The 16882-nt window shown below is 47.9% G+C and overlaps 2 protein-coding genes across 3 annotated transcripts in view; one reads left to right on the top strand and one right to left on the bottom strand.

Annotated features, from left to right (window-relative positions):
* Nucleotides 1-3225: 3225 nt before the first annotated feature.
* PTGR3 (prostaglandin reductase 3) lies at nt 3226-15021 on the bottom strand. Of its 2 annotated transcripts, none has more exons than XM_003926098.4 (2): nt 14322-15021; nt 3226-7830 (listed from the first exon to the last, which is right to left on the bottom strand). In XM_003926098.4, exons 1-2 carry the CDS (start codon nt 14528-14530, stop codon nt 6906-6908), a joined length of 1134 nt encoding a protein of 377 aa, XP_003926147.3. In that variant the 5' UTR covers nt 14531-15021; the 3' UTR covers nt 3226-6905. The 2 variants fall into 2 exon arrangements, with proteins under 2 accessions (XP_003926147.3, XP_039319759.1); XM_039463825.2 differs by lacking the exon at nt 14322-15021 and adding an exon at nt 13894-14232.
* A 165-nt stretch (nt 15022-15186) lies between these two features.
* TSHZ1 (teashirt zinc finger homeobox 1) overlaps nt 15187-16882 on the top strand; it is an 82042-nt gene continuing 80346 nt past the window's right edge. The window contains exon 1 of the mRNA XM_039463835.2: nt 15187-16882. This exon is cut by the window's right edge and continues 467 nt beyond it. The gene's annotated coding sequence lies outside the window, so the exon portion shown is untranslated.

Genomic DNA, 16882 nt, shown 5'->3' with positions numbered 1-16882 from the left:
TGGAGAATGAGCATTCTCTACAGCTAGCTTGACACCAGGGCTCCTTCAACTGGCCCTCATTCCACAAGTAATTCCCTAAGTTACTTTGAGTAAAAACCCTCAAGGAGACAATTCAATTTCCAAATGTAAATTCCAACAACATATACGGGGAACACTATCACTACCAGTCCCCTCGTGAGAAATGAGGTTTCTACAAAATGTGATTGCCTTTGACATTGTTGCCGTTCCTGTGAAGTGGTTTTTCAATGTTAAAAGAAGCTGTTTCTGTTGGGAAGGGATTTGTTCATGTAAAGTTGAAAGTTTACGCTTGTTATGCATGAGTTCGAGGGAAGGAAGGCAGAAACGATGTGGAAAGACGTGGATGTTCAATGTCATGTGGTTTTGAAGGGCTTGTTTCTGACCCTTAATTATGATCTGTCACGTACACAGAATATAGGGTTCTTGCCACGGGTGAGCATGAAACGTGGACCCATGAGGAAGCGCACACATATCCCCTTCACCTCAAAATACCTCCTGCCATCAATGAATGAATTCACTCCCCAAAGAGCTGAGTCTGCAGGATCCAGAATTTGATTTTGGGTGGAACACCAAATTCACATTCTAGATACTTTGCTATGAAGGCAAAGATTATGAAGTCAAACATTATCAGCTTTCTACAGGCAAAAACACGTGACTGAAATCCTTCTAGAAAATGAACGTTCTACACGTGATTTTCTCTATTTGATTTTATTTGATTTATAAGAACACATTGATGGACCTTCCCTGTAGCATTAAAACTAAATTGCAGGTATCCAGCCATTAATTCCATTGAGGCTGGTTTGTTTGTTTTTAACTTTCAAAAGATTGTGATATTTAGATGACACAGAATCAAATGATCTGGAATCCTAATTGTACTGGATTAGAGTTGAACACACTTTCATGGTCAGAACCCTGGTATTTCTACTGGGTTTATCAACTCTTCCACAAAAAGATGTGTAACAAAGGCCAATTGTTCTGCAAACGCCTCGTCAGCCGTATCCCCAAGGACCTGGGCAGATGGTAAAGGGGGCTGCAGAGAAGTGGTCTGGCGGACAGGCGGGAATCGGCCAGTGTTCCAGCTTCACTTCTGCATCCAGCAGGCTCTGTGACCTTGGACAGGACACCTTTTCTCTCTGGTGCCCAGTGTCTTCATTCATAAAATGAGTAGAACTAGGTTATTCGTCAAATGCCAAATTTAACAGTTTAAAAGGCAACTGGGGCCAGGTGCAGTGGCTCATGCCTGTAATCCCAGAACTTTGGATGGCCGAGGCAGGAAACTCACTTGAACCCAAGAATTGGGAGACCAGTCTGGGCAAGAAGGGAGACCCTGCCTCTACAAAAAGTGACTAGCCAGGCATCGTGGTGCACACCTGCGATCTTAACTACTCAGGAGGCTGAGGTGGGAGGATCGCTTGGGCCCAGGAGGTCAGGCCTGCCGCAAACTAAGATCATGCTTCAGTACTTCAGCCTCGGTGACAGAGTGAGATCCTTTCTTAGAAAACAAACAAACAATGGAAATTGAGTCTTCTCATTTACAAGGGCCAGAGATGGGTACAGGCTGCTTTCAGCTCTAAGTTTCTGCTGGCAAGAGCCATGCTGGGAGCAAGCATGGACCTCCAGGGCTTCAGCATCTAGGGAATCCCTTCTGAGAACACCATTCCTTACCCACATTTCAGCATCTCCCACCTACTAAAGAAACCACCCATTCGATCATCCTAAGACCCCGTTCAGCTCTTCAGGTGCCAAGGATAAAGCACAACAATTTTATAAGGATTTTTCTGAGCTCTAGGCATAAATCCATCTTTCGTATTGGATGCTACCACCTGTGTGCAGGATGTTTTAATTATTATTTTAATTTAATGTCATTTCAAAGATACCATCAGATGGCGCTCCTCAAGGGAAACTGTGGCTTAGGCTGGGAGGCACGTATTCAAATTTCTGTCCTTAGGCCAGGTATGGTGGCTCATGCCTGTAATTCCAGCACTTTGGGAAGCCAAGGTGGGAGGATTGCTTGAGCCCTAGAGTTTGAGACCACCCTGGGCAACATAGTAAGTCATCTCTACTAAATACAAAAAAATTAGCCAGACATGCTGGTACACACCTGAAGTCCTAGCTACTCAGGAGGCTGGGGTGGGAGGATCGCTTGAGCCTGGGAGGCTGAGATTGCAATGAGCCATGATTGCACCACTGCACTCCGGCCTGGGTGACAGAGCCAAAATCTTGTCTCAAAAAAAAAGTCTGTACTTTGGCCCAGCACTTGGCAGGATACATGAAGACATATTGGTTCCCCAAACTGTGCTCCCCACCGTACTTACCCTATGGCTTGAAGGTGTCCGACATGCTTTCTGAGGACACTCCTGCCTCCTGGGATGCGGTGAGCTTGCACGCACCAATGGGCAGGTCTGTAACCGGTAAGAACGGACTTGAGCACAGTGTGGACCATGGGGCCCCTTTCGTCCTGCCGCGGTGTCGCACTAGCTACTCAGCTAGGGAGAGAATTAAACAGGATTCCAGCAGACATAATTGAAATATGCCCTTGACTTCCTGTGAATATCAACTACTACCAAGTATCATTTGATCTGATACATATTATTAAAATGTAATTTGTGTGTTTCGTATAACTTTTTTTTTTTTTTTTTTTTTTTTTTTTTTTTTTTTGCCAGTGTTCCAAAGTTTGTTCATGGTAACAGCAATAAGGGTCTCATGGCAAGCATTCTTCCTTTTATGAGAGGGATAGCATGATGCTATAAGCCTAGGAAAAACAAAATTCAAAGTTTAAAATGAAAAAAAAAAAAATAGAGTAAGACCGTCTACTATTTGATAGTAAAACAGGGTGACTATAACCAATAATAACTGTACATTTAAAAATAAGTGAGTGTAACTGGATTGTTTGCAACTCAATGGATGAATGCTTGAGGAGGTAGACACCCTATTCTCCATGATGTGCATATTTATTTCACATCGCATGCCTGTTTCAAAACATCTCATGTGCCCCATAAATATATACACTATGTACCCACTAAAATTAAAAACAGAAAAAAATGAAAACAAAGTTTAAAGTGACCATACCAACTGTATTGGTAATCCACTTTTGCATTCTGACTTCTGAAATACGATCATAAACATTTAATTCTGGGCCATAACTGGGAAATTAGTTACTGAACAACTAACTTTCAACAAAATAGCCCACAAAGTTTACACAGATCATTCTTGTGTTTAATAATAAAATATTTAATAAGAGAGTAGAAAGTATAGAAAGGAAAATTATGAATTCATCAAATCAGGCCATTCTGCATCCAGATTGCATTCAGAAAATTTGTTTAACACCTAGGAGATTATTGTCCAAAGTTGCTAGTGTTTGGTCTTTTTTTCATTGTTTTTGCTCTGAAAGCTGTGCATTACTCATCTATTTTTATATGAATCTGAAATACAGTATTTATCCCATATGTCCATATGGTAGCGTAATCAAGAAAAATATCTTCAGTGCTTAGCACCCCCACCCCAATTTAAAGGAAACCCTGACTGTAGTAAATTCATGCTAATTGAGAGCTTGGGGAAGGGGTTAAAACATTACCCAGGTACAAGTCGGGTGGCCGTTATAAATGTTACCCAAATAAAAGCCAGAAACAGGAAGCCAAAAACCAGGTCCCTAAGGCAGGCATGTGTCTTAAATGATATCATTTGTCAGGTTTCCAGCATCTTGTGGTGGCGAACACAGAAAGAAGGTCTGTGTTGTACTGAGGACATTACATCCTCATTAGCTGGAATGTTCCTCAAGTACATAATGCAGGATTTTCATTTTAATAAGAAGCAGCTACTTGTCACTGCACTTTCATTAGATAAACACGGAATGTAATACTAATGACCATTTACAGAGGCTCTATTCTACTCCTGAGAAACTTCATCCAGATGAAATCATATAATGACAATTCATAGAACACGTCATGCAAAACTTCCTTCATTTCTTTGCAAACTATTCCCTGAAAAATTTGTTTTAATGGTGAAGTCAGTGAACAGCACTAGTCATCATCAAAGGGATCTCAGATGACACCGTTGGTATTTTCTGCCTGCAAAACAGGTTTCAGGGAAGAGCATTTGGCTCTTTAGAAGTCATAACCAAATGGTAACAGATCACTGGGCCTCCTTGGTTTCTCAAGAGGCAAGCTCCTTCCACCCGGCCCGGCTGGTGACCTTAAGGCCGACCTGCAGAGAAGTCCACACTGAGAAATAATTTATCCACTGGGATTGTTCCACCCTGGCCCCTTCTCTAAAACGAAGACTGACAATTGCCCTGAATTATGGATGTACTTTTTGTGATATGTATTACAGTTCAGAAGAAAGGTGTTGAGACCATCGTACCATTTCACCTCCCATTAGACGCTGGTCTTGAACAATAATCCCAGAAGATGAAACTGATGCTGAACTATGACCCTCAATTTACAAATCATTTTTCAAAAGAATAAGAAAAAAGTTTAAACAGATTTTTGGCATTATCTGAATGGGCGGAATCTTTCATGCTTGTTTTCTAAGAATAAGTGAAAACAGCATGCGCTGCACTTCCTTAGTTTGGGGAAAGAGAGAACATGAGGTTTTCAGATTACATTTTATTTTAATACTGGGTGTCTGAATTTTATTTTTACATAGCTGAATTTAGTATATTCCCTCAAAACATAATAAATTTCTACTCTGTAGCTTAAGGGATCCATCAGTTAAAATGTTGGTCTTTCATCTTTATTACCCTCCCATTAAAATGAAAGAAACTGGGACTCACTTCAGTTTCGAAGAAGCAATTTAGTTGGTAATGTCCTTACTCCCCAAGTCTTTACAAAGGGAGAAAGTACATTATTGCTTAGATTTCACACATCTATCTGCATAAGAAGCAACTAAGCCTTTCGGACATATACTACGTGAAATTTAATAATATTCTTTGATTAGATTATTTTATTACAACATTTTTCCATTACCAGTCATTTCCTGCGCACTTACACTCATAAACCTGCTCCCCGCCCCTCCTTTGTTTGTTTGCAAATGTAAAAGCCAGGGAAAGTCTCTTCCCGTGTTGCTGTGGCTGTTAGGTCTGAAAGGGACAGAAGAATAGCTAAGCACCACCCTGGACAGGCTTTCCGAGTCCCCTGCACCAGTAACCCTTCGCTATAATGAGGACACAAAGAGCCTCGCATCAGGCTGCTACCCTTCTTCATAACTCAAAAGCGTCACAGTGGCAATAGCCTCTAGTGCTATTTGTCTTTAGTGCAGTTGTGACACTTCGGCATGATCCATAATTTGGCAGCTATTTACCGTGACATTTCCCTTCAGTGCAGCCATAACATTCAGTGAAGCCATTATTTGGTTCCATTTACCATATAAATTGTATTGTTGTGCATGCATGCTAGCAGCTACATTAGGTACCTGAAAATGAGTAAATCTTGTAAAATAGATACTAACAGCTATTCAGCAGTAGGATTTCCTGGCTCCTCAGATGGAAGGAAAGAAAAATACAGTCCCCACCTTTCCTGGAGCATCTTTAATTGCATCCACATTTATTGAGCAGGTTAGATACACCGAAACCTAAGACTTTGAAAAATAATCTGGTGGGCTTCACCTTCAATTAGAAGGGCACCGTGGGATGTTAGTGCAAAGGTGACAGCGGCAGCAGTCTTCAGGGCGCTGAAGGTTAAGATGGAAGCAGATGAGCCACAGGCATGATTCAGATGAGAGGACGCAGGTTTTGCTGCTTTTCCTGTGTGGCCGGTGGCTAAGTGTGGCTAAGTGTGGCTAAGTGTGGGACATCAGGCTACCATGCCAAGGAGCACCTCATCCCACCAGAACGTGTGGACAGGGAAATGGGAATGCAGAATCAGTGGCTGCTATTCTGTTTCCAGAATCAGAGGTAACACAGAGCTTTTAGTTTGAAAGCCTCCAAGGAGAAGCAAATGTATTCTGATGGCTGAGGTGCCTACTGTGCACAGGGTGATGAGACACACCCTACCTCGGGCAGTGGAGCACAGGGTCACCAAGGCCTTTCGGTGTGGCGTGCCTCGGCAGCACCTCCTCCCGGGATGGCGTTTTGTGGCAAACCCTCACTGTGAATGGAGTGCATACTTTTCTCTTTCCTGTGCCTATATTAATTTTAAGTCCCCCTAATGCCTGTGGTTTCCCTTTCCAAAACCTACTTTCTGTCTATGTAAGTTTTCAACATTAATTTGCTGCTTCAGAGGAAAGAGAACATTTCCATTTCACATGTGCCTTCCCAGGTTGATGGGAGATAAAAGCCATTATGTGATACTTCTTCAAAACACATCTGTGTTCATGGAATCATTTTTCTAATAGCAAAATCAAATTCGGGAGGGAATTCCCCCAAATTTCCATTTAGATAGTTGGTCAGTGATTTACAGAAAAAAAAAGGACCATTTCCTGAGGATACGGACTCTGAAAATACATGGCTGGCTTTTGCTACACTTCTCACCCATGAACTGCTTATTAGCATATGACCAAATTCTCCCAAAGCAAAGAAGAATTCAGGAACCACTTTCAAAACTGATTTTAAAATCTCATCAAGCTGAAGACATACTGACTCGATCAGATCTGGCATCAGGAATTAATTTAGTTCCTTGGCATAGTAAAATCTGGAATGAGATCATCCATGACTAAAGAACTGAATGTAAACGTTTTGCCTCTTAGCCATGGAGGGAAGTTTTATTAGCACATTTCTTTTCCCAAGGGAGGAGGAGGAGGAGGAGGACGAGAAGGAGAGACCTATTCATTAACACCTTACTTTTGTTTTAAGAAATATATCCATTACCAACTAAAAATAAATTGATTTGAGTAATTCTGAGACATAAAGTACCCATTTTCTTTTCCCCTTGATTTATGTCATTGTTCTGTTTTTACAGCTTACTGTTGACAGAGTGAGGTAATTCAACTACAATTTTTCCAGTGTTTTTTCCCATGTACATGTAATCGACGGCACGGAATATGGACTCCAGGCCAGTAAACCTGCCCTCCGGAGACAGATCTCCAAGGTCTACCTCACAAACCAGATCTCCACTCACACACATCTTGAGCAAGTGGCCCATGGCTGCTTGATACTTAGAAAGGTAATGGTTCAGGAAGAAGCCCTGGATGCTGGCAGATTTCTTGAGTAGTTTGCCTGGCAATGTTCCTGCTTTCACAGGCGAAAGGCCAGTAGGAGTTTGGTAGCCAGAGATAAACCCTATAACTATCAAGCGCCCTTTGGTCGCCAGGGCATCTACAGCCAAGTCAAACATGGCTCCCCCAACAGATTCATAGACCACATCGATGCCTTCAGGGTACTCCTGCTTAAGGACGGTACCTATGGGTTCAGTTTTATAGTTGATGGGACGATCGCAGCCAAGAGATTTCAGAAAAGCAGACTTTTCATCAGAAGAGCACGTTCCAATCACATGGCACTTTGCCTTCTTTGAAAGCTGCACGGCAAACTGGCCCGTTCCCCCAGCTGCTGCTGTCACCAAAACTTTTTTCCCTTCCGACAGTTCTGCGAGCTCTTTCAGGCTGATGTATGCGGTGGTGCCACTTACCAGCAGGGTAAGATACTCGGGTTTCACTGAGGGCACCGGAGTTGCAATGTTGGCAGGCACAAGTGTGTACTCAGCAAAAGAACCAGGTGCCATGTAAGCCACAGCTTGGCCAACTGTGTATCTGGCACTAGCAGACAGGCCTAGGGCCACCACCTCCCCGATGCCTTCGAAACCTATGTCAAAGGGAGGCTTAACTGAGGGGTCATAGCGGCCTGCTGAATAGTTGATGTCCGATGCATTAACACCAACAAATCTAAAAGAAAACAAACAAACAAATAGATTACGATGGGTTTTCTGTTAAGCCTTTCGATTCTGCTTAGAGAAATTCCTCTATTCTGGTGACTGTGGAGGAGTTGCTAAGCTATACAATCTGATAGAATTTGAGAAAGTTAGTCCTTCTGCTCAGATAAAAAAAGAAATTAAACAAGTATTAGTTCAATGTGCTTTGTACTGAGTTTTGGCATATTTTATCCTTTCATCAGTTTAGAAATTATTTCGTATCATTTTAAATGGCAAGTTGTTTGTTTCACATGCCATTTATTTCTGTCCTCTTTCTTTCAAAAGCAAAAGGAGAAATAAGCAAAAAAAGAAAAAAAAAAAAAAAGAAAAGAAAAAGAATCAGAAAGCCCTCATTATATATAAACTTCACTGGAGCTGTGAGATGGAAATTAATTGGCCTCTTAACAAAGATGTTAAAAACAACACTGGGATAAAATATATTCAAAGAAGTGGACTTGTATTGATTCTGGCAACAATTTAACACTTAAGATAATAATAGTAATGACAATGATATTATTAAAGATTGATGGAATGTGCAAGGTCACTGGTTGCTACATGTTCCTGCAGGAGTTGCTCGAAGCACTATTAGAGTGGCTGTCGCAAATTTTCTTTCTGATGTAACTACATCCAGTGTGAAAACATGCATTTTGATTAATTGAACAAAAATTGGGTAGAGCGATTTTTATGAAGCATTCAACATTTCACAGTCCTTTTCAGATGAAAAGAAAAGCAAATCGTCACTATATTTTTCCTCAACAAGAAGCAGAGACTTAACTTGATTAATACCAGATGATTATTTTCATTTTGGTATCCGGAGTCAATTTAATTGGGAGGCCACTATTTTTTCCCAGCTTTTTTCATCTCAGTATACCTCGTAACAAAAATATCCTGATACATAGGAAGAGAAAAGCCATCTACTAAGAATGTCAGGAGGTGGCTTAGGAGGACATGGAAGATCCTAAAAATGTCATTTCCACCTGTAACAGTATGAAAAGGTGGTAGGGACTGGTGGCAAAAGGAACGCTGTTAGGTAGGTCATTTTAAAGAAATTCACCTTTAATTTAACTTAACCAAAACTGCCCCGCATGCAATGTACTTTCACTGTGATATAGATAATACTCTGCATTTATAAATGCTCACTCATCATCATCTCTCGTGTATCTACAGGACAGAAAAATCTCTGTATAGCGGAGAAATAAGAACGCGGGGAGCAATTGGTTTCTGTTATGTCAAGCTGCCTTCAGACCCAGCACACCACACAGCCTCAGTCACACCCCACACAATTCCATACCCATGGAAGATACACAATCATGGGAGGGGGGAAAGATGAGTTTTGTTGGTTTCTCATTTAATACCAAGATGCCTCGGTTCTATTTTTTTTTTTTTTCCACATTCTATTTTTAGAGAAAGGGAAGAATCTGCCATCTTTCCTTTAAATTTACGTAATTCTCAAGGCCTGGCGTTGTAAAAAGGGCCCACTTCCCGGGAGCTTCTTCTGGACTTCACAGCAGCAGCCCAGGGCAGAGCCAGCTGGAGCCCGTCTCCATGCCTCTGCCTTTGGCTGTGAAGCAAACTCCAGGAAAGGTGCCCGTGGGGGTGGAAGTGACGGAGGGTTTGCTCTGGAGGTGGGGGTCAGGAGCCGACCCACTGCCAGTTGTGTTCTGTGGGATCCGGGCCCACGATTAACCCTTCTCACGCCATTCATCCCTCCAGGCCTGTCCCCCGGCGTCCCAAAGGCAGTGGCCGCTCCTCTGCAGGGAGACTCCGCATTGGGCTCGGAGGGCCGCCGGGCCGTCATCCGTCATCCCCTCAGAGTCGGCAGCCCTGGAAGTCCTCCCCACCTTGGAAGGGGCGGCGCTGGGGGCTCTGTAGGAAGAAAACGCAGCTCCCCTTCTCCCCGCCCCAGGCTGCGGTTTGCCACTTCCCGGGAAGAGGTGGAGGGACGAAGCCGGACACACACCGGAGCAGCCTGGGGAGCGCGCACTGGCGCTGGACCCGGTTAGCAGAGGTCAAGTTTGGGAGGGGGGAGTGGGGCTGTGCTGGGAGCCGGGATGGTTGCAGCCAGCCCAGGGCTGCTTGAGTTTGCCAGGGGGCTTTGCTAGAAAAGCCACACCAGACATCCTGGTGATTCGCAGGGGCAGGCGCTGGAGCGGTGGCGGCAGCCGCGCAGGGCCCGCGCGCCCGTCCAGGCGCTGTCCAGCTCGCCCTCGCCCTCGGAAGTGCCGCCGCCGCCAGCTCCAACAGCACAGTCCTGCGGCCTCCCCGCTGCCACCACGGAGAGGGGGATCAAGAACCCCAACTCCCGGGCGGGCTGGCAGCGCGCAGGCCGGGCCCGAGGTCGAGCTGAGGCTACTCGGGCCTGCGACCCTGACCTCGGCTTCCCTGGGCCGGGCTGGGGCCCCGGCAGGCGCGCACAGTCCGCGCCCTTCGTCTCAGCGCGTGCCGCGCGGCTCCGCCGGGGTGGACAAGTTCTGAGTTCCGCGCACGCGGCGCGCTGGAGCGCAGCGGCCGCTAGACAGGGCCCGCCGGCGGCCTGACCATGACCTTGGCCTCGCAAGCGCCCCCATCTCTCACCCCCACTCTCCCTCCCCGCCGTCTCCTAAATCGCCTGCGTTGTCGGTGGAGGAGGCTTGGGCGAGCTGACGGCAAGAGCCCGCGGTGGCTGGTGGCTTGGCTGGCTCCTCGCAGGGCGCCCTCTCCCTGGTCTCCCAGCCCCCGGTTCGCGGACCCCCACCTCCAGCAGGATCCCCGCTTGGACATGGCTTCGCCCCGCGGCTGGCAGGGACCCTCCACAGCCCGGGACCCGCCTGAGTCCTTACCTCTGCGCGAGGGTCCGCAGCTCGCGCCTTCAGCTCCACCAGAAACAAGTTCAAGTGCAGTAGGCGCAAAGGGAACGGGGCCGGGCCAGGGAGCAGGGACGGAAGGGCCAGGGAGCCGCAGAAAGGCAAGAGGGACACGCTGGGAAGGATGCGCGCATTTGGAGACCCTCCCTGTGCCCCCCTTTAATTGAAAATATGTGCGTGTAATGAGCGCAGGATTCTAGCAATCCGACGGGAGGATCCACTTAAAAGAACCCCAGGAAAAAAGAATAGGACCGGTGCAGGCATTTTCCAAATCCACATCCTTCTAGAGCCACTCGGCTTATGTGTACTAAAAAGTGCTAAACCCCCTCTTCATGTTTACTGAGAAACAGAGCGATCCCGCGGAGGGGAGGAGAACGCTTTCCTCTGAACAAAAACCGAAGGCGAGGATTCAAGTCTAGAGTAAAAAGCCTTCGATACTGGAAAACAAAACAAACTCGTCCAAATCAGACCTGCCTTAAAAATAAAATAAAAGAAGGAAGGAAGGAAGGAAAAGAAGGCAAGAAAGACAGGAAAAAAAGAAAGGAAAAAAATCTCGGCCTGGAGAGTCCGCAGAAAATACCGTTCCCCTCCCATAAGCAACAAACCGTTTATCAAAAACGCCTCCCCCATCCCCCACCTTCTCTTAGCCATTCCTACAAACTCTTTGCTCCATTATCTTACACTTGAGCAGAAAATCGTTAGAAATATTTGGAAACGAAATAATCTGTCACCTTCTTAGGAAAAAAGCTAAAAATAGTACATTAACTGACTTAACCTGGGGGTCTTTCTTTTTCTTTTCTAAGGAATGAGAGTAGAAGGGGAGATGGGAAGTTGTTCTCCGATACAGAAAACGGTAAGGTAAGAACTGGATAAAGGGCCATCAATTACACATTCTACAGGGATTTTACATGCCCCTTCTTACATCTTTCCTAAATAGTAAAGTTTATTATTCTAAATCAATGTTTAGCTTACAAGCACGTCCCTCCCTGTGAATGAAGAATTTGTATTTTCTGCTAAGATGCAATGAAATGTGCGAATGGTTCACTGAAAGAAAAAATCAGGCAGAGCACAATTAAAACCTCCAAACAGCTTTCCAAACAAGTGAATTTAGGCTTACTAGTTCATCCTAGAGCAGATTTTATGATAATAAAAATGAGAAGCACTTGCATAAAATTTAAAGCAATGGACATTGTTTAGGGGAGATTTGGTCTGGGATTAAAATGAACTAACCTGCAGTGAATTATTAAGCCTCTACTCTTAAAAAATTCGGTAACATGTCACATCCACTGACACTGTTTGCAAGAATATAGGATCTTCCTACAACGTGGTGGTAGGAGCAGATTTTCCAATAGAGTCGGGAAAGGAGGAGGCACAAATTCTATCCCGTCCCAACTCAAAAAAAAAAAAAAAAAAAAAAAAACAAACAACAACAACAACAAAAAAACTGGCCCCTTTCTTTTCCGTGAAGGTTTTAGGGTAGAAACTAGAGGTCAGGTAGTTCATATGATCCTATTTCTATTAAAAGGATTCTTGGCATGTGTGCAGGGAAAAAAGAGGCATAGATTTGAAAGTGGGGCACATTGAAGAGCTCCAAACAGCGGAGGCTGCACTCCCGAGCTCTGACCATAGAATTCAGGGATCCACGTGTCTCATGACTGGGACCAACACTGGTGACCCGGTGCAGGCAGTGCCTAGGCACCCAGGCTGTTCCACTGACGCCAGGGGAGAACAGCTCTTTGGGGAAGGGGAAAGGGAGGGGTCCCAGGGCAGCAGTAAGCCTGAAGGGAGAGGAATCACAGGAGGAAAAAAAAAAAAAAAAAAAAAAAAAAAAAAAAAAAAAACCACAGAGTTGTTAACACTCGCAGCTAGAGAGGCCCAGGAGGTCCCGCGCAGCCCTGCGGGAGCCCTCTCCACCTCGCCACCGAAGGCGGGTGGTCCCTCCAGGCTGTGGCTTACAGTTCTCTAAAGACCCACCTTCCCCCTGCCCTTCCTCTCTCTGTCACCCCCTCCCCATATCACACCATTTCCAAAAGGGCTTTTATTCACAAACTTGTGTGTGTGTTTATAGTGGTGTTTGAAGTCAAGAGTATACTCTATCAGAAGGAGAAAAAGGAAAAAATCCTGTGTGGAACTTCTTGCCCATTAAAGTTTGTTTGGAAATCTTTTCAGTCTGGTGTCATCTCAATTTCTAGCAAATCACGAGTGCGTTCTGTACGCTCCCGGAGAACACACACTGAAGCCCTTCCCTTTAGCCTGGCCGGGTGCACGCTCTCAACAGCACTGGCATCTCATCCCATCATGAAGCAACCCTCTGCTGCGTCCACAGCCAACGCAAACATTTTCAAGGATCCCTACACACTCCCCTTTCAGGCATTCCAGACCAGCCCCCCACCCCCGCCTCCACACAATCCCACCCATGGTTCAGTCGTTCTTTCCAAAAGGTTTCCAAAAGTTTTATATCCTGATCAGCATTCTTCAATGCTACAGTCTTTTAGGAAGGCCGATAGGAATCTCGAAAATGGACAGATTCGGTGCTGCACCAAGCTACTTAGGAAGGGTCCATTTTGTCCTTCAGCCCGTGCAGGGGACTAGCAGGACTTTCCAGCACATAATTTACAACATAGTTACAGCCAGAACTTACTCCTCCCCTTCGATATTATTATTCAACTTGAAACCGGCAGCACTGTAACCCTTTCGATGGGACTTTGCAGGCCAGAGGGCATAGAGGAGCGCCTTGCCAGCCAAGTCGGGCAGCCGGGGACGCACGGAACAGAGACCCTGAGGGCATGGCTCAGACACAGAGTGAGGTCCTTTTCCTCCCTGTTGCTTCGCCAGTTACTAAAGATGAGTGAGGCGGAAACACACTACAGTGGGGAGCACGGGGGGAGGGAAGCCAGAAGGTCTCACACCAACCAGGGTGTCAACTGAATGTCTGCGAAACGTGCAGGCAAAGGCAGCCATGCCCCCACTCCGACCCTGGCCCAGCTGCCCCGGCCACGCGCCACGCGGCTGTCGTTACACTCAAGGGACAGACAACAGTCACACTGCACAGACAACACGCAGACTACACAGGCGAGGTGCACACCCATACACCCAACAACAGGCTCCGCCACTGCAAGGCGGCTGCCAACCTGGAGGGCACAGGAAAAGCCAGCCGGGTCCCAGCCTCCTTCCTCCAAAGCACGTTTACCTACACGTCGCGGTTTGCGTCCAGGCTGCTCCCGCTCCACCCTAAAGATTATGTCAACGCAGGAACTGTGGGTGCGCGCGGGTGGGCCGCCTGGGAGCCTCCCCTTCTGGGTCCCGTCGGTTTTATTTCGGGAACGGGAGGGGGGAGGAGGGAGGGCTGGAAGAGGGGAGGGGAATCCCAAATTAAAATAACCCTCAGTTATGAGGACGTTCGGTGGCATCGGATATTCACACCAGCAACAGTCACATCACACTCGCCTTCCCCAGATGGCGGCGGGTTCAACTTCCCGGGATCTCGCAAAGTCAGGCTGTGCGCCCGAGCGCGCGCCGGAGAGTGGGCACGCGGGCGGGCTGGGGACGGCGGGAACGGCGCGGCGCGAGCCAAGGGCGAGGACGGGAGCGCGGGGCGGGAAAGGGGGCGCGCCGGGCTCACCGGTTCCGGACGAGGAGGTCTCCGTCTCCGGGGAGCGGCACCGGGCAGTCCCGGCGCAGCGTGACGGCCTCGCGGAAGTTGGGGCTCAGCTGGGTCACCACCAGCTTCTGCATGGCGTGGGGAATGGCGGAGCCCTGGAAGTCCAGGAAGTGGCGGGCGTACGACATGTCCACGATGGTCCGGGCCCCGGCGGGCGCCAGCCGCAGCATGGCCCGCGCCTCCGCCCGCGCTCTGCGCCGCCGCTGGCCGGGGTCGGGCCCCGCCCGGGCCGCTCGGCTCGGCTGTGCTCGGCGCGGGCGGGCGGGTCCGCCCCTCCTCCGGCCGGCGCCCGCCCCCGGCTCCCCCCTTTCCCGCGACGCCTGCTCGCGCTCCCCCCGCCTCCCCGGCGCCGGCGCAGCCCCCGCGAACTCGGGCGCGCCGCCCCGGGTGTCCCGGCCTGGGGACCGCTGCCGCCCCGGCCGCTGCTCCTTTAATCTTTTTGTTTTGGTTTGAATCTGCTCGGCGCAGACTGGCCAAGGATCCTCTCCGCCCTCCCCCTTCCTCCTGGCGCGGGAGAGGCACCGGATATCCCCACCCTCCCCGGGCTCAAAAAGCCGGATTTGACTCTTCTCCGGCGGGGGGGTGGCCGGCGGGCGGCGGGGGAATTCGTCCGTCGCCCCGAGCCGGCGGCAGCCCCGGGCGTCCCCGCAGCGGCGCGGCGGCCGGCGCTGGCGCCTCCCCTTCCCGTGCGAAGCGTTCACTTCCTTGCAAGGTGGTACGAATCAACCCCGAGCGCGGCCCGGGCGGCGGGGCACGGCCGGGGGCCCCGGGCCGGGCGGGGAGCCCTTGCCGCCACTGCGGCATGCGCACCCGCACCCACCGCGGGGCGGGGAGAAGCCCAGAGCCTCCCGCACCCCAGGCGGGTGGGTTCCTGTCCCGGGGATGCCTGGCCCGCGCCTTCTGTCCTCGGTCTGTCCCATACAAGTTGCACGAACTAAGCCATTTTATTTATTTTGGCCTAGATTTCATGTTTTTCCATGAACGTTTTAAGTAGCTCTGTAAGACTGTTACAGGTTCCCCATTGGGAGAGAAACATATTGAAAACCAGAAGGCCAAATTCCCAGAGCACAGACACATTTTAAAGTTCTAGCTGGGGATGCCGAGGGACTTAACTGAATTGGAGACGTTGCACTGATGTACGAGGACCTCGTCTTCGAACCCAGCAGGAAAGATCTGTCGTTCCATCGTGTCCGTTTTCTCCTTATTGGCATGCATTGGCCAAATATCAATTCACTCTTCATAGAGGGGCCAAATTAAATATTTCCACACCTTTCTGTGGTGAACCAAGTCCATCTTTAAATTTTTATTTAAATTGTAAATTTTAATTTTAAAAATCTCTTGTTTTTTCTTTATCCACGAATTATAAAATATAAAAGCCACATTGGGCTCCTCCCCGGCCAAATCTAACCCCCAACCTGGCATTGCAAAAGCGACACAGGTATTTGTTTCCCTTCCAAATGTAGGACATGCTTCACCCAAGGGTAGTTTGGATGCACGTGGTTGCGTGTGTATGAATGTGCAAGTGTGTGTGTGTTGGGGGGGACTAACAGGTTTAAAAATCTGCAGGAATTAATGTCTACTTAACTTAGAACACATGGATTTTTACCCGGTATCAGCCACTGGATTACAATAACAGCACTCTGAATGTCTTCCTCCAATGTACAATCTTTATGTTATGTTGTATTAAGATTTCTTTTTTTGTCATATTGTTTAGCTCCAAAAAAAAAAAAAAAAAAGAAAGAAAGAAAACAAAGCAATTAAAAAGATTGACAGGTATGGTTTGTGAGAGACCTATTTGTAATTGTCAGGGTGACGTTGGCGAGAGGAGGAGGAGTAAAAACTGAAGCAGGAAAAGCAGCTCGATGTGTCTGTCTATCAGTTGAGACTGTCTGAAAGCTCTGCGATCCGAATGTGTGTTATATTTCACTGAAAAGAGGAGAGAGCGAGAGTGCATCTCCCTCTCTCCCAGGAGTTTGGGGGGGGGCAGTCCACGCTCATCGCGCCCACCCAGTGAATGTCTGCGCTTCACCCCCTTTGCACACACTCTCCGGGTTGTTGTTGCCTTTTTTTTTTTCCTTGGAGGGGGGGGTGCTTTTTGTGTATTTTTCAAATTTTTTTCTGTTGGAAGATCAAGACCGGCCAAAAATCCATGATCAAAATGTGTTTGCATTAGATTTTCGCATTGGAAGAAGCGGCGATCCTGGCGGCCAAGCCCCCCGGGGGGAAGCGCAGGGCACCAAGTGGCGCTCCGGCGGGGTGACACTGTTTGATCTGTGACTGTTTGGAAGGTGGAGCAGCGCCTGACATCTCCCCCCGGCGCATGTATGTACGGGGGCTTCACTCCTCTGTCTTGTTTGCTTTCTTCCTCTTAGACTAAGTGCGGGGAGGAAAAGGACAGCCTGGATCGGCCTCGCTGGCGCACAATGAGAAAGCTGCGACCCGCGCACTAAAAACACTCGCCGCGACCCCCAAGCAGCGAGGAGAGGGGGAGAGAAAGTTGCGCTCGGCGACTCTCGGCTCGC

Source organism: Saimiri boliviensis, chromosome 13, assembly GCF_048565385.1.
Source record: "Saimiri boliviensis isolate mSaiBol1 chromosome 13, mSaiBol1.pri, whole genome shotgun sequence".
NCBI classification, from domain to species: domain Eukaryota; kingdom Metazoa; phylum Chordata; class Mammalia; order Primates; family Cebidae; genus Saimiri; species Saimiri boliviensis.
The sequence above is the reverse complement of the archived record's forward strand: the minus strand, read 5'-3'. Positions and strand labels throughout refer to the sequence as shown.

Coding starts and splice junctions, on each gene's coding strand:
- PTGR3 (XM_003926098.4), bottom strand. CDS start 14,530: ATGCTGCGGCTGGCGCCCGCCGGGGCCCGGACCATCGTGGACATGTCG. Junction 7,831..14,321: donor GACCTCCTCGTCCGGAACCG/GTGAGCCCGGCG, acceptor GTTTTCTTTTAG/ATTTGTTGGTGTTAATGCAT.